Raw genomic sequence first — 12,654 nt, 5'->3', positions numbered from 1 at the left:
TCTGTGCACGTGTAAAACAGGCTATCTGGAAAATTCCACAAGGAAAGATTCTGTTGGTGCTCCCGTATGACTGTTGGCCCCATACTTCACTACATCCACCCTATTTTTCAACATGGACAAAGCAATTTCATACGAGATAATTTAATGTAGACTTCGGTTTCATTAGTCACTAGGTTAACAGCCTGAAAAAAACAAGAGTGTAGTAAAAAATTACTTGTGCTTTATGATTATCGTGTGTTTATGATTATGATTACGAACTTTGTTATCACTTGCTGCACTGGATAAATTAAAATCTCTGAGAACTGTGGGTAGGATAATTAAGTGTATTAGGGATGCTTTGCCCCATGCATTACTGTCTTGCATAAACTCAGCCCTGGTAGATGGCACAGTAAACAAGAGATGATCTGTCAAATTATGATTGATGCTGGCGTAATACAATGTTTTGTATGAATAAAATGCTTCAGAAATATGGAGTTGTCTAAGTTCTGAAATTTGAAATTGTAAATTTTATAATAAATCATTGAAGGAACCATGGACAACAAAAAGTTAAGCTCTGAACTTTGATCCAGGAGACATAGGCATTGCCTGCCAGGGCATGGTGAAACCCTAAATAAACCACATTTTACATTGTTGATAATTTATCAAAATAATATAGTTCATTTGGAGTTTGCTATAATGTGCTATTATTATTTTAACAGACATTGCACCCTGGAGAAAGTTATTCCTGGAGGGAACATTCTCAAGGGGGATACATTTAAAACACTTTCAATTCACTGATTTATGTAATTTTACATACATTTTTGTCATGAACAGGAAAATAATCAATAAAACATTTACAATAATTGTCTGTAAAAATACATCTTTTAAATCTGTAAAAATTAACTGTAATTTTCTGTAAAAATAAATTTTTAATCTGTAAAAATAGTATGAAATGCCTTTAAAAAACATAATTTTTATGTAATTGTTATTTACAATGAAACACTGTCATTTTAATGGTAAAACTTTTAATTACAGCAAATATCTGTTAAACAACAGCATTTTACTGTTTAATGAAAAAATGGGAAAATTCTGTAAAAAAATACAGAATATTACCTGTAAAATAACGTTTTTTTTTTACAGTGTATATAAAGGATATATAATAAAAATACTCTATGACAGATGACACAGTAATGTTCGTCGACTCGTGAAGGCTTCTATATCTGGTGAACACTGACTTTAATAGGTTTACAGTAATTCAATTTCATAGCAACCTACAAAAAAACAGATGCTGAGCACCAGACACATGCATTTCCCTTTGAAACCTGTCAATGTGTCATTTCTTCATTTCCTGCAGAATCTGAAAAACAATTCTGTGGTGCTTTTAAAATATGATTTCCTTCAGACACAACCAGCCTGACACAGCAACAGAAGTTTGAGGCTGAAGGGTTTGACCAATGGATAAACAGTCATAATCTATTTTTTTCGGTGATGCTGCTCAAACAACCCAGGGTTTTTCAGACTGGGCATGAAACATTTGTTTCTCAGACACTCAGTTGTCTCACTTAATTACACATCTCTCTATCTCCCTAGAGACTTCTCTCTCACACATACCCCGCCACACACACACACAAATAGTGTATACTCCTGCAATTCTTTTGGAGAATGCTCTTTAATGGACAATAGCGCCATCATGTGTTTATTAACCGCAAACAAAATCCAGACTCAATAAGAGATTCTCAACTGCAGGATTGAGTTTTGCGACTCGAATTTTTGAGTCGCGAATTTCAGAGGAAAGCGATTAACTTTGCCAACCGTAAAATACAATATCCTCACAATTACACGTGTTTAGGAAACAAAATTCATCTGTTGCTTAGATGTCAGCATGAGGTTGTGACAAATATACTCAAAGGATCGCAAGATAAAATTAGATTTGACCAAGAACGTGTATTCACACGCAACAAGAATAAACCATTGCTCATGCTGCTGGGATTATTATGAATTTAATTTGAGAACCCAGATGACACAAATGTGTGGTTATTACGTTTACATTTAATATATTTACATGAACTAATCTACATCACTTTAAAATATTCTAACAATATTACATTTGGTCACACTTTATGTATAGGTCACCCAAAATTCTGTCATCACTTACTTACCTTGTTATCTTTTCAAACCTTTGTGACTTTTTTTCTGCAGAACAGAAAAGAAGATCTTTTTGAAGAATGTACAAGACAACAGTGGTTTCACTTATATTGTATAGACACAAAACCAATGCAAGTCCATGGGTACCGCTCGGGTTCATTTACCAACATTCTTCAAAATATCTTGTTTTGTGTTTTGCAGAAGAAGAAAAGTCATACATGTTTAAAAATGACAAGAGGGTGAGGAAATAATTTCAGAATTTTCATTTTTGTGTGAACTATTCCATTAACTATATACTTTAATAGTTGCAAGTTAAATTGTATATTTGTTATATACAAATATGAAATATAATAATTTTTAAATATCTGACTCCCATTAATACCACCCCTAAACCTACCCAGAACACTTGTGCTCAATAAGTACAATAAAATGTACTTAAAAATAAGTACAATAAGGTGTCAAACTCCCCGCATCTCAAGCAATGTAATGTATAAATCTTATGATTTTAATAATAATTTTAATACAAGAAGTAAAACTTTTTAAAGTAAATCAAAACATGATGTCAGAATTGAGGAGATGTTGGAGTAAATGTAAAGTAAGTGTGTGTGCGCGCCCGTGCATGCTCTTCTCGCTGTTCGCGGTCTGCTGGTCCTGGCAGGGCCTCTTATCTCCCACTGTCACAGCATCTGCTCCATACAGCCACACAGGCAGACAGACTGCAGAGCGAAAAGGGTTTTTGCTCTGTGCGAAAATAAGAGAATCACACAGATAGACTCATTCACCAGTGACAGCTTCTGTTGTACTGCACATTTTGAGTTATAATGTTGACAGTCGCTAGTGGATTATAACGTTGGCCCACATTTAGCTGTTTTTTTTTCAATCCACTGTTTCTATATTAAGGTTTAAAGCCTCTGTGTCTAGAGTCTGAATTAGTTTAACTCTGTTAGCGTAGGAAAGGGAAAAAGTTATGTGTGGAATTTCAGTCTGTGTTCTCAGTGAAATGAAAATGCGTAACCCTAACCCAGACGGTAGACTGGGTAGACTGCAAGTGATTGAATTGTCCATGATGCAAGAGATATGAAGGTGATGAATTTCGTTCTTTTTTTACGGTGAAGTGTGTCATTTTCTTGGTGTAATAAGGCTCCTGCTTATCCCAGTTTAATATGCGATGTGTAACTAAGTCATTCATAGGTGGATTTTCTGGAAGGTCCAAACACTCTGGCTCTGCTGTGCTTAAGGAAATCTAATGAAGTCAACCTACAGAGATAATCTGATATCTGATAACATTTCCATTCATTTCACTAGCAGTTGCTTGATTGGGTCATGGATCTCTGCAAACATGTCACCTGAATGCTGCCATCTTTGCTTCATGGTCACACGACCAATCACCTGACCCATAAATGCCATGTGACTGATCATGTTATCGAAGTTATGATGGAAAGCTCATTGTGACTACATGACGGTGCGGTGCGCTGTGTGCATGAGTATCTCACACAATCCTTCATAGCAACATTGACTGAACCGATGATGTTGGATTAATGAGGAATGAGTGCACGCCAGCTCTCTAACCTATATCCTGTGACGTGAAGAGTGGTGTCTATCCTCCGTTTTCCGAATCGTCTGCGTGCACCACTCTGGGCGGCTCCACCAGGTTCTCATAGGACAACGCCATCATGATCTGACCAGGACAAGATTTTGTTATTCGTTGTCTTAATGGGCCATGCTACAAATGTTTCATTTAATGGCATATGCATAAATAACGATTCTCACCAGACAGTAGCTTTCATTAATAATCAACGTCACCTTTTTAAAATGTAAAAGACGGCTATTTTAAAGAATGACCCCAAACATTTTTTTTAGCAAATTGACGTTGTCATTCCACATTTGCTGTTTTTCAGGAATTGGAAAAACAGTGTACTCTCCAAATGATTCAATAATGTGTCGTTGAACTTGACAAGCACCTTTTATTTGTTAGATATTTGCAAAACCCAGAGACAAACATAAAGGTGACTCAATGATTTATGTCAAAAAATAAAAATCACGAAATATGGAGATACGAGGTTGCAGAAGGACAGCAGCTATTTAATTTTATTAACCAGTAATTTGGCTTTTACATTGATCATGATGTGTGTGATGTATGATCTCACAATGTATTTAATCATTGTAAACTTAAATGAGCTGGCAAATGTTTTATGATTTAATCAATCTCTCATCGTGTTGCAGAGAGAAAGTCATAATGAGATGTTTACACACCATGATGAGGGTCAGGAGAAGCATCATCATACCCAACATCACATATAGATTTCCTATTAATCCACCCGCCCACAGAGGGCCGAGGATAGTTGCGAGACCCCCGACTGAACGCCGCACACCCTGACTTAAGCCTGTAAACACAGGTACATACACACACACACACAAAGTCATTACAATTAGCATGTAGTTGTAAATATAAAAAAGCTACAATATTGGGCACAAATACAGACATGCGTTTTACGTGTTTGTTTTGCATGTTTACTCAAGATCCAATGGATTCTCGTTTTCATTCTCAATGGACTTCTCTGTTTCTCACCTTGTGTCTTCTCAGCTGTAACCTTAGAAAAGAGAGACACCTGAGACACAGCTACAAACGGAAGTCCCAGTAACTGCAGGAACACTCCGATGATAAACTCCATCAATTCGAATGCAAAACCACCTGATCCAGAAAATCCATTCACATTCATTTAAACTGCACATCAAGACACACATTCAGATAGTTAAATAGCAAAGAGAGTCAAATTCAAAGCAGTTCCAAACTAATAATGCATATCATCGAGCTGGCACCAAACTGAGCAGACATATTGTGTCAGTCCATGCCCAGGTGTGTGCCAGTTTCTCTGGATGTCTGCCACACGCACACACACACCCTGTGGATTTGCCAGGAAGATGAGGCACCAGACACAAGCGCCACTGCAGATGAGCAGCCCCACCGCCAGCACCACCCGGTCCTCCAGCACACGGCTCAGCCAGCGCACCAGGAAGAAACCCGCAATGACCTCCACCCCACACAGGCTGTACATCACACTGTTCCCCAGCTCGCCAAAGCCAAAGTACTTCTGTGTCAGAGGGGTCACCATGGTCTGGAGACACGAGCAGGAAACCAGCAGCAATTAGATTTTGTGTTTAAAAAGGGTACTTAATCGAATTATTATACCTATTAAATGCTATATTACTTGGTGATCGGACGTATTACTTAAAACTAGACCTACCTAACACTTAGCAACCACCCAAAACACCCTAGCAACCACATACGTTAGCAACCACAGCAATGATCTGGCCACAATCCAGATCACTCTAGAATTGTGGCATTGTTTTTTGCACTATAAAGGTTTTCCAAAGATAAAGTGAACTATGGTACGATCTATCATATGTATCACATTCTGCATACAATATTACATCTGGACATTATATAGCTAATATAGGCTACTATCTAGACCTATCCATCAACTATCAATAGATAACGTTTTGTCAGTGAATAAAAGAGCATGATGGGGCATCAGGTGATGGCTGAGGTAAAATAAATGTGGGACTGCTTTACCTCGAGTGCAGTCTGATTGAAGAGAGTGATGAACTGAGCAGTGAGGAGAACCACCACCTCCTCCCGGAGAAACTCTACAGAGAGAGAGAGAGCTATAGAACTCAGGCTTTCAAATCTGCCAATAATGGTTTGAACATAATGGCGATATCAATCAGACGCACACACACACACTGCAATCGTACATCAAACACAGAATGAAACAATCGATAATACATTTTCACAGTGGCAATCTCAGATTATCAGATTCAACAAAGAAAGAATCAATCCCACACACACATTCAAACTGCTTTGCCAAAATAAAAACACTCAACACAAAACTATGACCCTCACCGTGGCTTGCACTGAAGTTTTCAAAGGGGTCAGATGTAGCTGGAGATGGGCTTTCAGATGACAGTTGAGTCTCAGTCTGTTCTGGGTTGACTGAGCCATACGAGTCTATTTCTGAAGCCCTGTCTTCATCTTCAAGGCTCATGAGGGGTTCTTCCACCTCACCTCTGACCTCTGTGAGAGGGGTGTGCTGCTCTGGGATTGAGCCCAGCGGTGGGATGTCCCAGTACAGCCCCATCACTGCAAACTGCATGAGCAGCCACATTCCACACATGAAGAGCTGGGCAAAAACACAGAATACATGTAAAACGCGTGAAATAAATATGTAGGTTTAAATTAAAATATTCAAAAAACAAAATGCTTAGTTTCAGAAAGTAAGATTTAATTCACATTAATGTAGGCTAATACATTAGTAATCTCTTTATTATTGACAGAATTACAGTATTAAATGATACAAATATTTCACACTATTAACAATACTGTTGTCACGTCTAGCTGTTTATATTAAGACAAAGAGTAACATCCAAACATGTGTTTGGATGTGTGAATGTGTTTAATTTTAACTAAAATGGAATGATATCACGATGTAAAATATTTGTAAACAGTCGTGCTAACATAAGCGAAGTAACAAGCATAATGGCCAACTTCAAAGAAATAGTTCACCTTCAAAATGAAAATTCTTTCATCATTTACTCACTCTGTTGCCATTTAACCTGTGTGTAAATGTTGGTAACCAAAAACCGTTGGTCCCCATTGACAAGTCTATGGGGACCAACAGACATTTTTTTAAATATCATCTTTTGTGTTCTGCAGAAAGTCATGCAGGTTTAAAATAACAAGAGGGCATAAATAATGCCAGAATTGTTCACTTCAAAGTTTTTAATGCCTTTTTAATGCTTGTGAAATCTACTTAAACAATGACTTACCCCAGGTGAGGTATACTTATTTACAACAAACGGGCCCAGTTTAAAATCCCACAACCTCAGAAAAATATTAAAAGCAGGTCCTACAATTAAAAATGCAAACAAACAAAAATAATAAATACATTATTCAATATTTTATAATTGTAACTTATTGTGTGGAAGATGCCTGACGCACCAATCAGAAGTCCAGCCTGACGGCATGCCATAACAGCAGCAAAGACTCGAGCCCGCTCATCAGGGAGGGTTGTCCGCGTGAGGAACCCAAAAATGGAGGAACCAGCTCCTGCTCCGATACCTGAAGGAGAGATGTAGTAAGCTCCAGAAAATATGACCTGATCATACATGACACTAACATTAAATAAAGTAAATGAGGAATTCTGTGAAATGAAAAACAGTAACTTGAAATTAGATCTTGTAATGCACAAAAATAAGTATGTATCGTTTTTTATTTACAGGTATAACTTGGTATAATATTTGTTCCACTGCTTGCCATGTATGCTTATTTTAGTCTGGAAAGGATGATTCATTGGTTTATTGTAGTATTTAGTCATCTAATGAGAATCGGTAATAGAAACAAGTTAGAATTATAAACAAGTTCATAAGGAACACATCCGGTTACATTATGATCATAAACAGTGTGATGGGCAGACATGATCTTTTACAAGCTTTATAAAAGTAACTTCAAAATATTCTCACCTGCGACAAGACGACTGGACAATAGAAGCCATTTTGAATATCCCATAAAGTACATGAAGTTTCCTATGAGTAAAATGTTTTATTTGCAATTAATGCACTTGACTAATATATTGTAAAATGTACCAGCAGGTCATACTGTTGATACATTAGATTATATATTTTAGGACCACAATATGCATCTGCATTTATCTACTGACCCACGATTTCAAAGACATTGGAGAAGAGGATGATGTTTTTTGTAGTCCTTGTCCTATCTGACCAGTGGCCAAACACTGGACCTGTCACCAGACCACTGAAGCTGAACGCAGACAGACCCAAGCCAAGAAAATAAGGTGGTGCCTCTAACAACTGCAGATATCTCCAGATAGTGGGCAGTATGACAGCTGTGTGTGTGTGTGTGTGTGTGTGTGAGAAAGAGAAAGAGAGAGATGATTTAAATGGCAGTTGTGAATAGAAAGAAGAGTCTAAACAATCTAATACAGTAATTCTTTTACCAAAGATCAACGCAGTCATTATACAAACACAAATGAATAATTAAATTACTAATTTAAAACAAATAGCATCATATTTAGTTGCATAGCAGAAAGAAGAAACTAGTAAGAAAGGAAAGACACTTACCATATTCAACACCACTCAAAAGAAATATTAATCCAATTGTGACAAAGGACAGTTTTCTTTTTTGCCGGTAATCCATCAGTAGTTGACAGTATCGGTACGGTATATTCCTAGCGTTTGCTCATTCTTCTTGCTCTTGGTCAAAGGTACTTCATTAATGTAATGAAAGAGAAGATGTTCTCCATTACTGACCTCTGAATGTACTCTTGATCAGAACTCACTGTATGTCATCTTCAGCGAAAGATGCGGTCCAAGTACAGAAATGACTACAGGAAAAAGAATTTGATCATTTTACAAAAACACGCTCTTGGCCCCTTTCCTTGAATCCACTTATTATCCTCATACACTGACTGTGTATATAAAATAATTGAATTTACCATTCAGTAAAGTACTATTTCTGATAAACAGGCCCGGACAGTTTCAGTGCTCCTCAGATCTAGTATTACCTGTGGACTGTATATATTATTCATCGTGTTTAGGTGAAGTAGTCCTCTTGTAATTCTATTCCGTTATCTCACATTTTTTTTAAAGTTATACAATCAGGCCTAGGGTATAGTTTTTGGACATATACGTGGTAATGGCAGATTATTTACTATAATTTTTTGTTCCGCCATTTTTATCTTAAAACATTCAGTTAAAGGTCCATTGTATGAAATTTAGTGGCATCTAGAGGTGTGGTTGTGAATTGCAACCAATTGCTCACTCCACTGCTCACAGAGAACTAAGATGTCGTCACGTTTTCGTTCCTTTGCCAAAGGAGATAGCATATTTACGAAATGTGCTCTGTAAAGCAGTTTGTCCGTTTGTAAATTTATAGAAATGTTTACAATATAACTTTGAGAATCATTGTCTTCTGTTTTTCACAGGCATATTAATCTAACAGCAGGATGTCTCTCTTTTACACACACACAAACACACATTTTATACAACTACTTTCACTTCTCTTCTAAAAGAGGATAAACTCCACCTGCTGAATCCCGGTTCATCTCATTTTTTCATCTTACTGTCACATTGCCTTTGGCTTGCTCACTAGGTGTATTAAGGCAATCTTCACTATATAGTTGATTTTGAGAATTAGGAGGCCAGTTTGTTATTCTCAAATGCCATTCATTATTTTTGTCATACATGTACTTCCATTTTATTTTATGATATTTCCAAATTCACTTTCAGAATAACTTAAATGGTCAGTTTAATATCTTCCAATCAATCTGTCTAAGCAACTGCATCTACATCATAGACCGGTTACCCAAAGAGGCGACCAGGTGTGCAGCGTTGTCCTGACCAATTGTATTTTGCTTTATATCAATATTTCATACATAATTAATATTATTTTGAATATAAAAACAATGAATTATTAAAACACTGTTATATAATGCTAAAGGTTTTGTGAGTTTTGCCATTGCATCAGTTTCAGAATATGTATTATAACTAGCCTACAGTCTTTTAAGCTATAATGTCCATGTTGTACAAAAGAACACACATTTTGAGGTAAGAAATCATTTAAAACTTTTTCTCATCTTACATCGTATGTCACAAAGTAAGATATCAGGTTTGTTTAGAGCAGGGTGGTTTCATTTAAGAGAAAATACTGCTGTTTTTGAATCACTGTGATATAAAGAACCCCAGCAAGTTTTTAAGATGACTACTAACTGATATTACATTAATACAGTTTTTGCCTAGGTCTCAGTAATAATTAGAAACCAGCAGGTGAGTCAAAAATCCCATAGGACATAATTATGGCCATGCCTGGTTGTAGTTGTTCCTATAGAAACTCTCTGTGACATCCACGCTCAAACAAGGGGAAGATATTACCATTGTCTCATCTGTACGAACAAAACAATACCTTAAGTGCACTCTATATGTCTGTTGGCTATGCCGTTGATGTTTCTGACCTTGTCAAAACGGGATCTATCTGTGTTGAGTTGATTTAGTATTGTAACCCAGTTAAGAATTACTTAGTGAGATAGAGATGCTGCTGAATCAGGCCCCTCGGGGGTCCTTCAGTGTTCCTGTTAACATCACCCTGCAAGGTGCTCGGCGACGTCACATGCGGTATGTACAGAGATCAGGATCTGTTTTATTAAAAAAATTAAGGACGATGTTTTAAATTGTGTGTTATTAGCTACGTGCATTTTGCATTGAGTGATTCAAAATTGAACCATATAATTCTAACCTTGAATCTTGATGTAGTTGTAATTGAAAAGTTTCATTATTTCATTAGCTTGCATGTAGCATTTTTCTTTTGCATGTATCGTCATAAATTAATAGCCGAAAGCAGGATTCAGACAAAAATCTGTTTTTGAGTCAAATCGTTTTTTGCAATAGTGTATACACCTTGTGCAGACCTATCATGAACTGATGATGGCTGATTAAATAATATATATGATTAAGTAGAAGCCACAAGTCAACGTGATCAGGATGTCAACTTCAGTTTTTAAATATATGTTATGAATTTTCAATACAGAACTACAGTACGCTACCATACTGCTGAAAATATATTTTCTAATGATAAAGGTTACTGTTTTAATGTACAAAAACACTTGGCAGCCAACCTCCTAAACCATGTGTACATTTGAATATATTTTATTACCTTATTAAACATAGCAGGGCTGTACATAATTTTTTTTGCACATAGCACCTATGCCACAGAGGTTTTGTAGCACAGGCTAAACAGTCTTGGGACAAGTATACGCGCACATCCAATGAAACATCTTGTGTACTATATATATTTGAACCTTACTATATAAATATTTAAGTATACTATAGTGTTTACTACAGTTTATACATTTATTATTTACTACAGTTTATACATCAAACCCACTTCAAATAGTGGCTCTGGCTAATGCACCTGCCAAACTGCATCGTACACGTGCTACAATATAAAATGTATTCTTAGCAGAGACCAATTTTTCGTAGCGCACTGTACAGCTCTGCATAGATCATATTTTGCACTTGAAAGCTGAGTTTTTATGTATTACACTGGTTCGGTTATGTCATTCATAACCTTATGTCACCAGTGTATTTTGTCACCAGTGTATTTTTGTAGAACTTCTAGAGCTAATGGAAAGCTTTGTTCCTCAGAGATGTCATCCATCAGCAAACCCAGCTGCAAGAAAACTGGAGGAAAGAAAGAGAAATGAAGTGTAATGAGAAAGGCAGAACTCAAGTTCCTGAGTCCAGCAGTGTGGGAGAAGACAGAGCCATCCTCCTGGGCTTCACCATGATGATCTTCTCTATCCTCATTTACTTTCTGGTGGGAATTGCAATGGTGAAACCATGTCTTGAAAGGTTAGCTTCAGGTTTTCAGGAAGCCAATTTAAATATTCATTATAAATATATATTGAGAATATAACATATATTCTTAATCGTGTAAGTCAAATTGCTATTTTATAATATAGTATCTGTAATTATAAATGGAATTCAAAAGGAAATTCGAAAGATTTTCAAAATCTTTTACTTTAATCATTTATTGCTTTCAGTCATATTACTTTGGTTTTTATAGCATTGACTGGACTGACTCCAACTGTACATTGATCCAGGCTGATTTTCTGGAAGAAGTGATGGACTGCCACGATGCCATTGTAAGCTTTAAATGTCTGAACGTTCTGGTCAACGTCACAGATCTTGAAAAAACTGTTCAACTTTACTATAATGAAGAGGCTATGAAATTCAACCCAAAGGTATAAAGGATTGTTTTTACTACTAAATACTATTAGACACTCAAAGAAAAAGAAGATTATTACTTCAATGATGCCTTCGATGATAAAAACAGTAAATGCATATTTACTTCAGATGAACATATTATGTTTCTCATGCCTTCCTTTATCTTTCTCTCAGTGTTTCTACACCCCAAAATGCCAACGAAACAAAACAGAACGAGAGACGGAGGCTAATAACATCCAAAGTACTTTGTTAAGTTATCAGGGGGAAAGCATAAAATGCTATCTCAGTGCTAAACACCCGGATGTCGCCCTCTTAAGGAGCAAATACTCAGTGCAAATGGCCTTGTATTACCTGCTGTGGCCCAGCCTCATGTTTTTAAGTGGTATTCTCTTAGTGGGGCTGGTAAAGTTCAACCAGCGCCTGGCTTACCTCTGTACTGAGATAACTCGAGATGAGAAACTGGGCAAACCGAGTAAACTCACAGAAGGCGGGATCTACAGGATGTTAATGTGCAAGCCTGGAGGCATCACAGAGCGGAATTACTCTAGCTAGCTACTCTAGTCCAATGGCTAAAAAAACGTACAATTGTTGCCTTGTGTTGTAACGGTGCAGTTGTACACATACAGGTGGTTATGTGTATTGTGTTATTATCTGTAAGCTTTAAAAAAGAAATAAACAGATTCTGTCTACTTTCTTATAAACATTTCTTGTTTTATTCTGCATGATACATGT

General features: G+C 36.6%; 2 protein-coding genes across 2 annotated transcripts; one reads left to right on the top strand and one right to left on the bottom strand.

Moving 5' to 3' along the window:
- Positions 1 to 3,721: 3,721 nt before the first annotated feature.
- Positions 3,722 to 8,338, bottom strand: mfsd8l2 (major facilitator superfamily domain containing 8-like 2; the record flags this gene model as incomplete). The annotated part of the gene is made up of 11 exons (XM_079451712.1): positions 3,722 to 3,802; positions 4,378 to 4,508; positions 4,694 to 4,816; positions 5,027 to 5,240; positions 5,699 to 5,772; positions 6,029 to 6,305; positions 6,952 to 7,031; positions 7,124 to 7,243; positions 7,645 to 7,707; positions 7,842 to 8,027; positions 8,263 to 8,338. The coding sequence occupies 11 exons, from the start codon at positions 8,336 to 8,338 to the stop codon at positions 3,722 to 3,724; spliced, it is 1,425 nt and encodes a 474-aa protein (XP_079307838.1).
- Positions 8,339 to 9,657: 1,319 nt separating this feature from the next.
- kcnmb3 (potassium calcium-activated channel subfamily M regulatory beta subunit 3) lies at positions 9,658 to 12,621 on the top strand. The gene is made up of 3 exons (XM_079452641.1): positions 9,658 to 9,747; positions 11,341 to 11,547; positions 11,762 to 12,621. The coding sequence occupies exons 1-3, from the start codon at positions 9,713 to 9,715 to the stop codon at positions 11,943 to 11,945; spliced, it is 426 nt and encodes a 141-aa protein (XP_079308767.1). The 5' UTR covers positions 9,658 to 9,712; the 3' UTR covers positions 11,946 to 12,621.
- The last annotated feature ends 33 nt before the right edge of the window (positions 12,622 to 12,654 follow it).

Source organism: Barbatula barbatula (assembly GCF_947034865.1).
Source record: "Barbatula barbatula genome assembly, chromosome: 3".
In the NCBI taxonomy this organism is placed as follows: Eukaryota; Metazoa; Chordata; class Actinopteri; order Cypriniformes; family Nemacheilidae; genus Barbatula; species Barbatula barbatula.
The sequence above is the reverse complement of the archived record's forward strand: the minus strand, read 5'-3'. Positions and strand labels throughout refer to the sequence as shown.

Bases quoted from the DNA above. Each gene is read 5' to 3' on its own strand.
- kcnmb3 (XM_079452641.1), top strand. From the start codon at position 9,713: ATGTCCATGTTGTACAAAAGAACACACATTTTGAG. The intron at 9,748-11,340 runs GTAAGAAATCAT...TTTGTTCCTCAG, and splicing joins AAAAGAACACACATTTTGAG to AGATGTCATCCATCAGCAAA. The intron at 11,548-11,761 runs GTTAGCTTCAGG...TGGTTTTTATAG, and splicing joins GTGAAACCATGTCTTGAAAG to CATTGACTGGACTGACTCCA.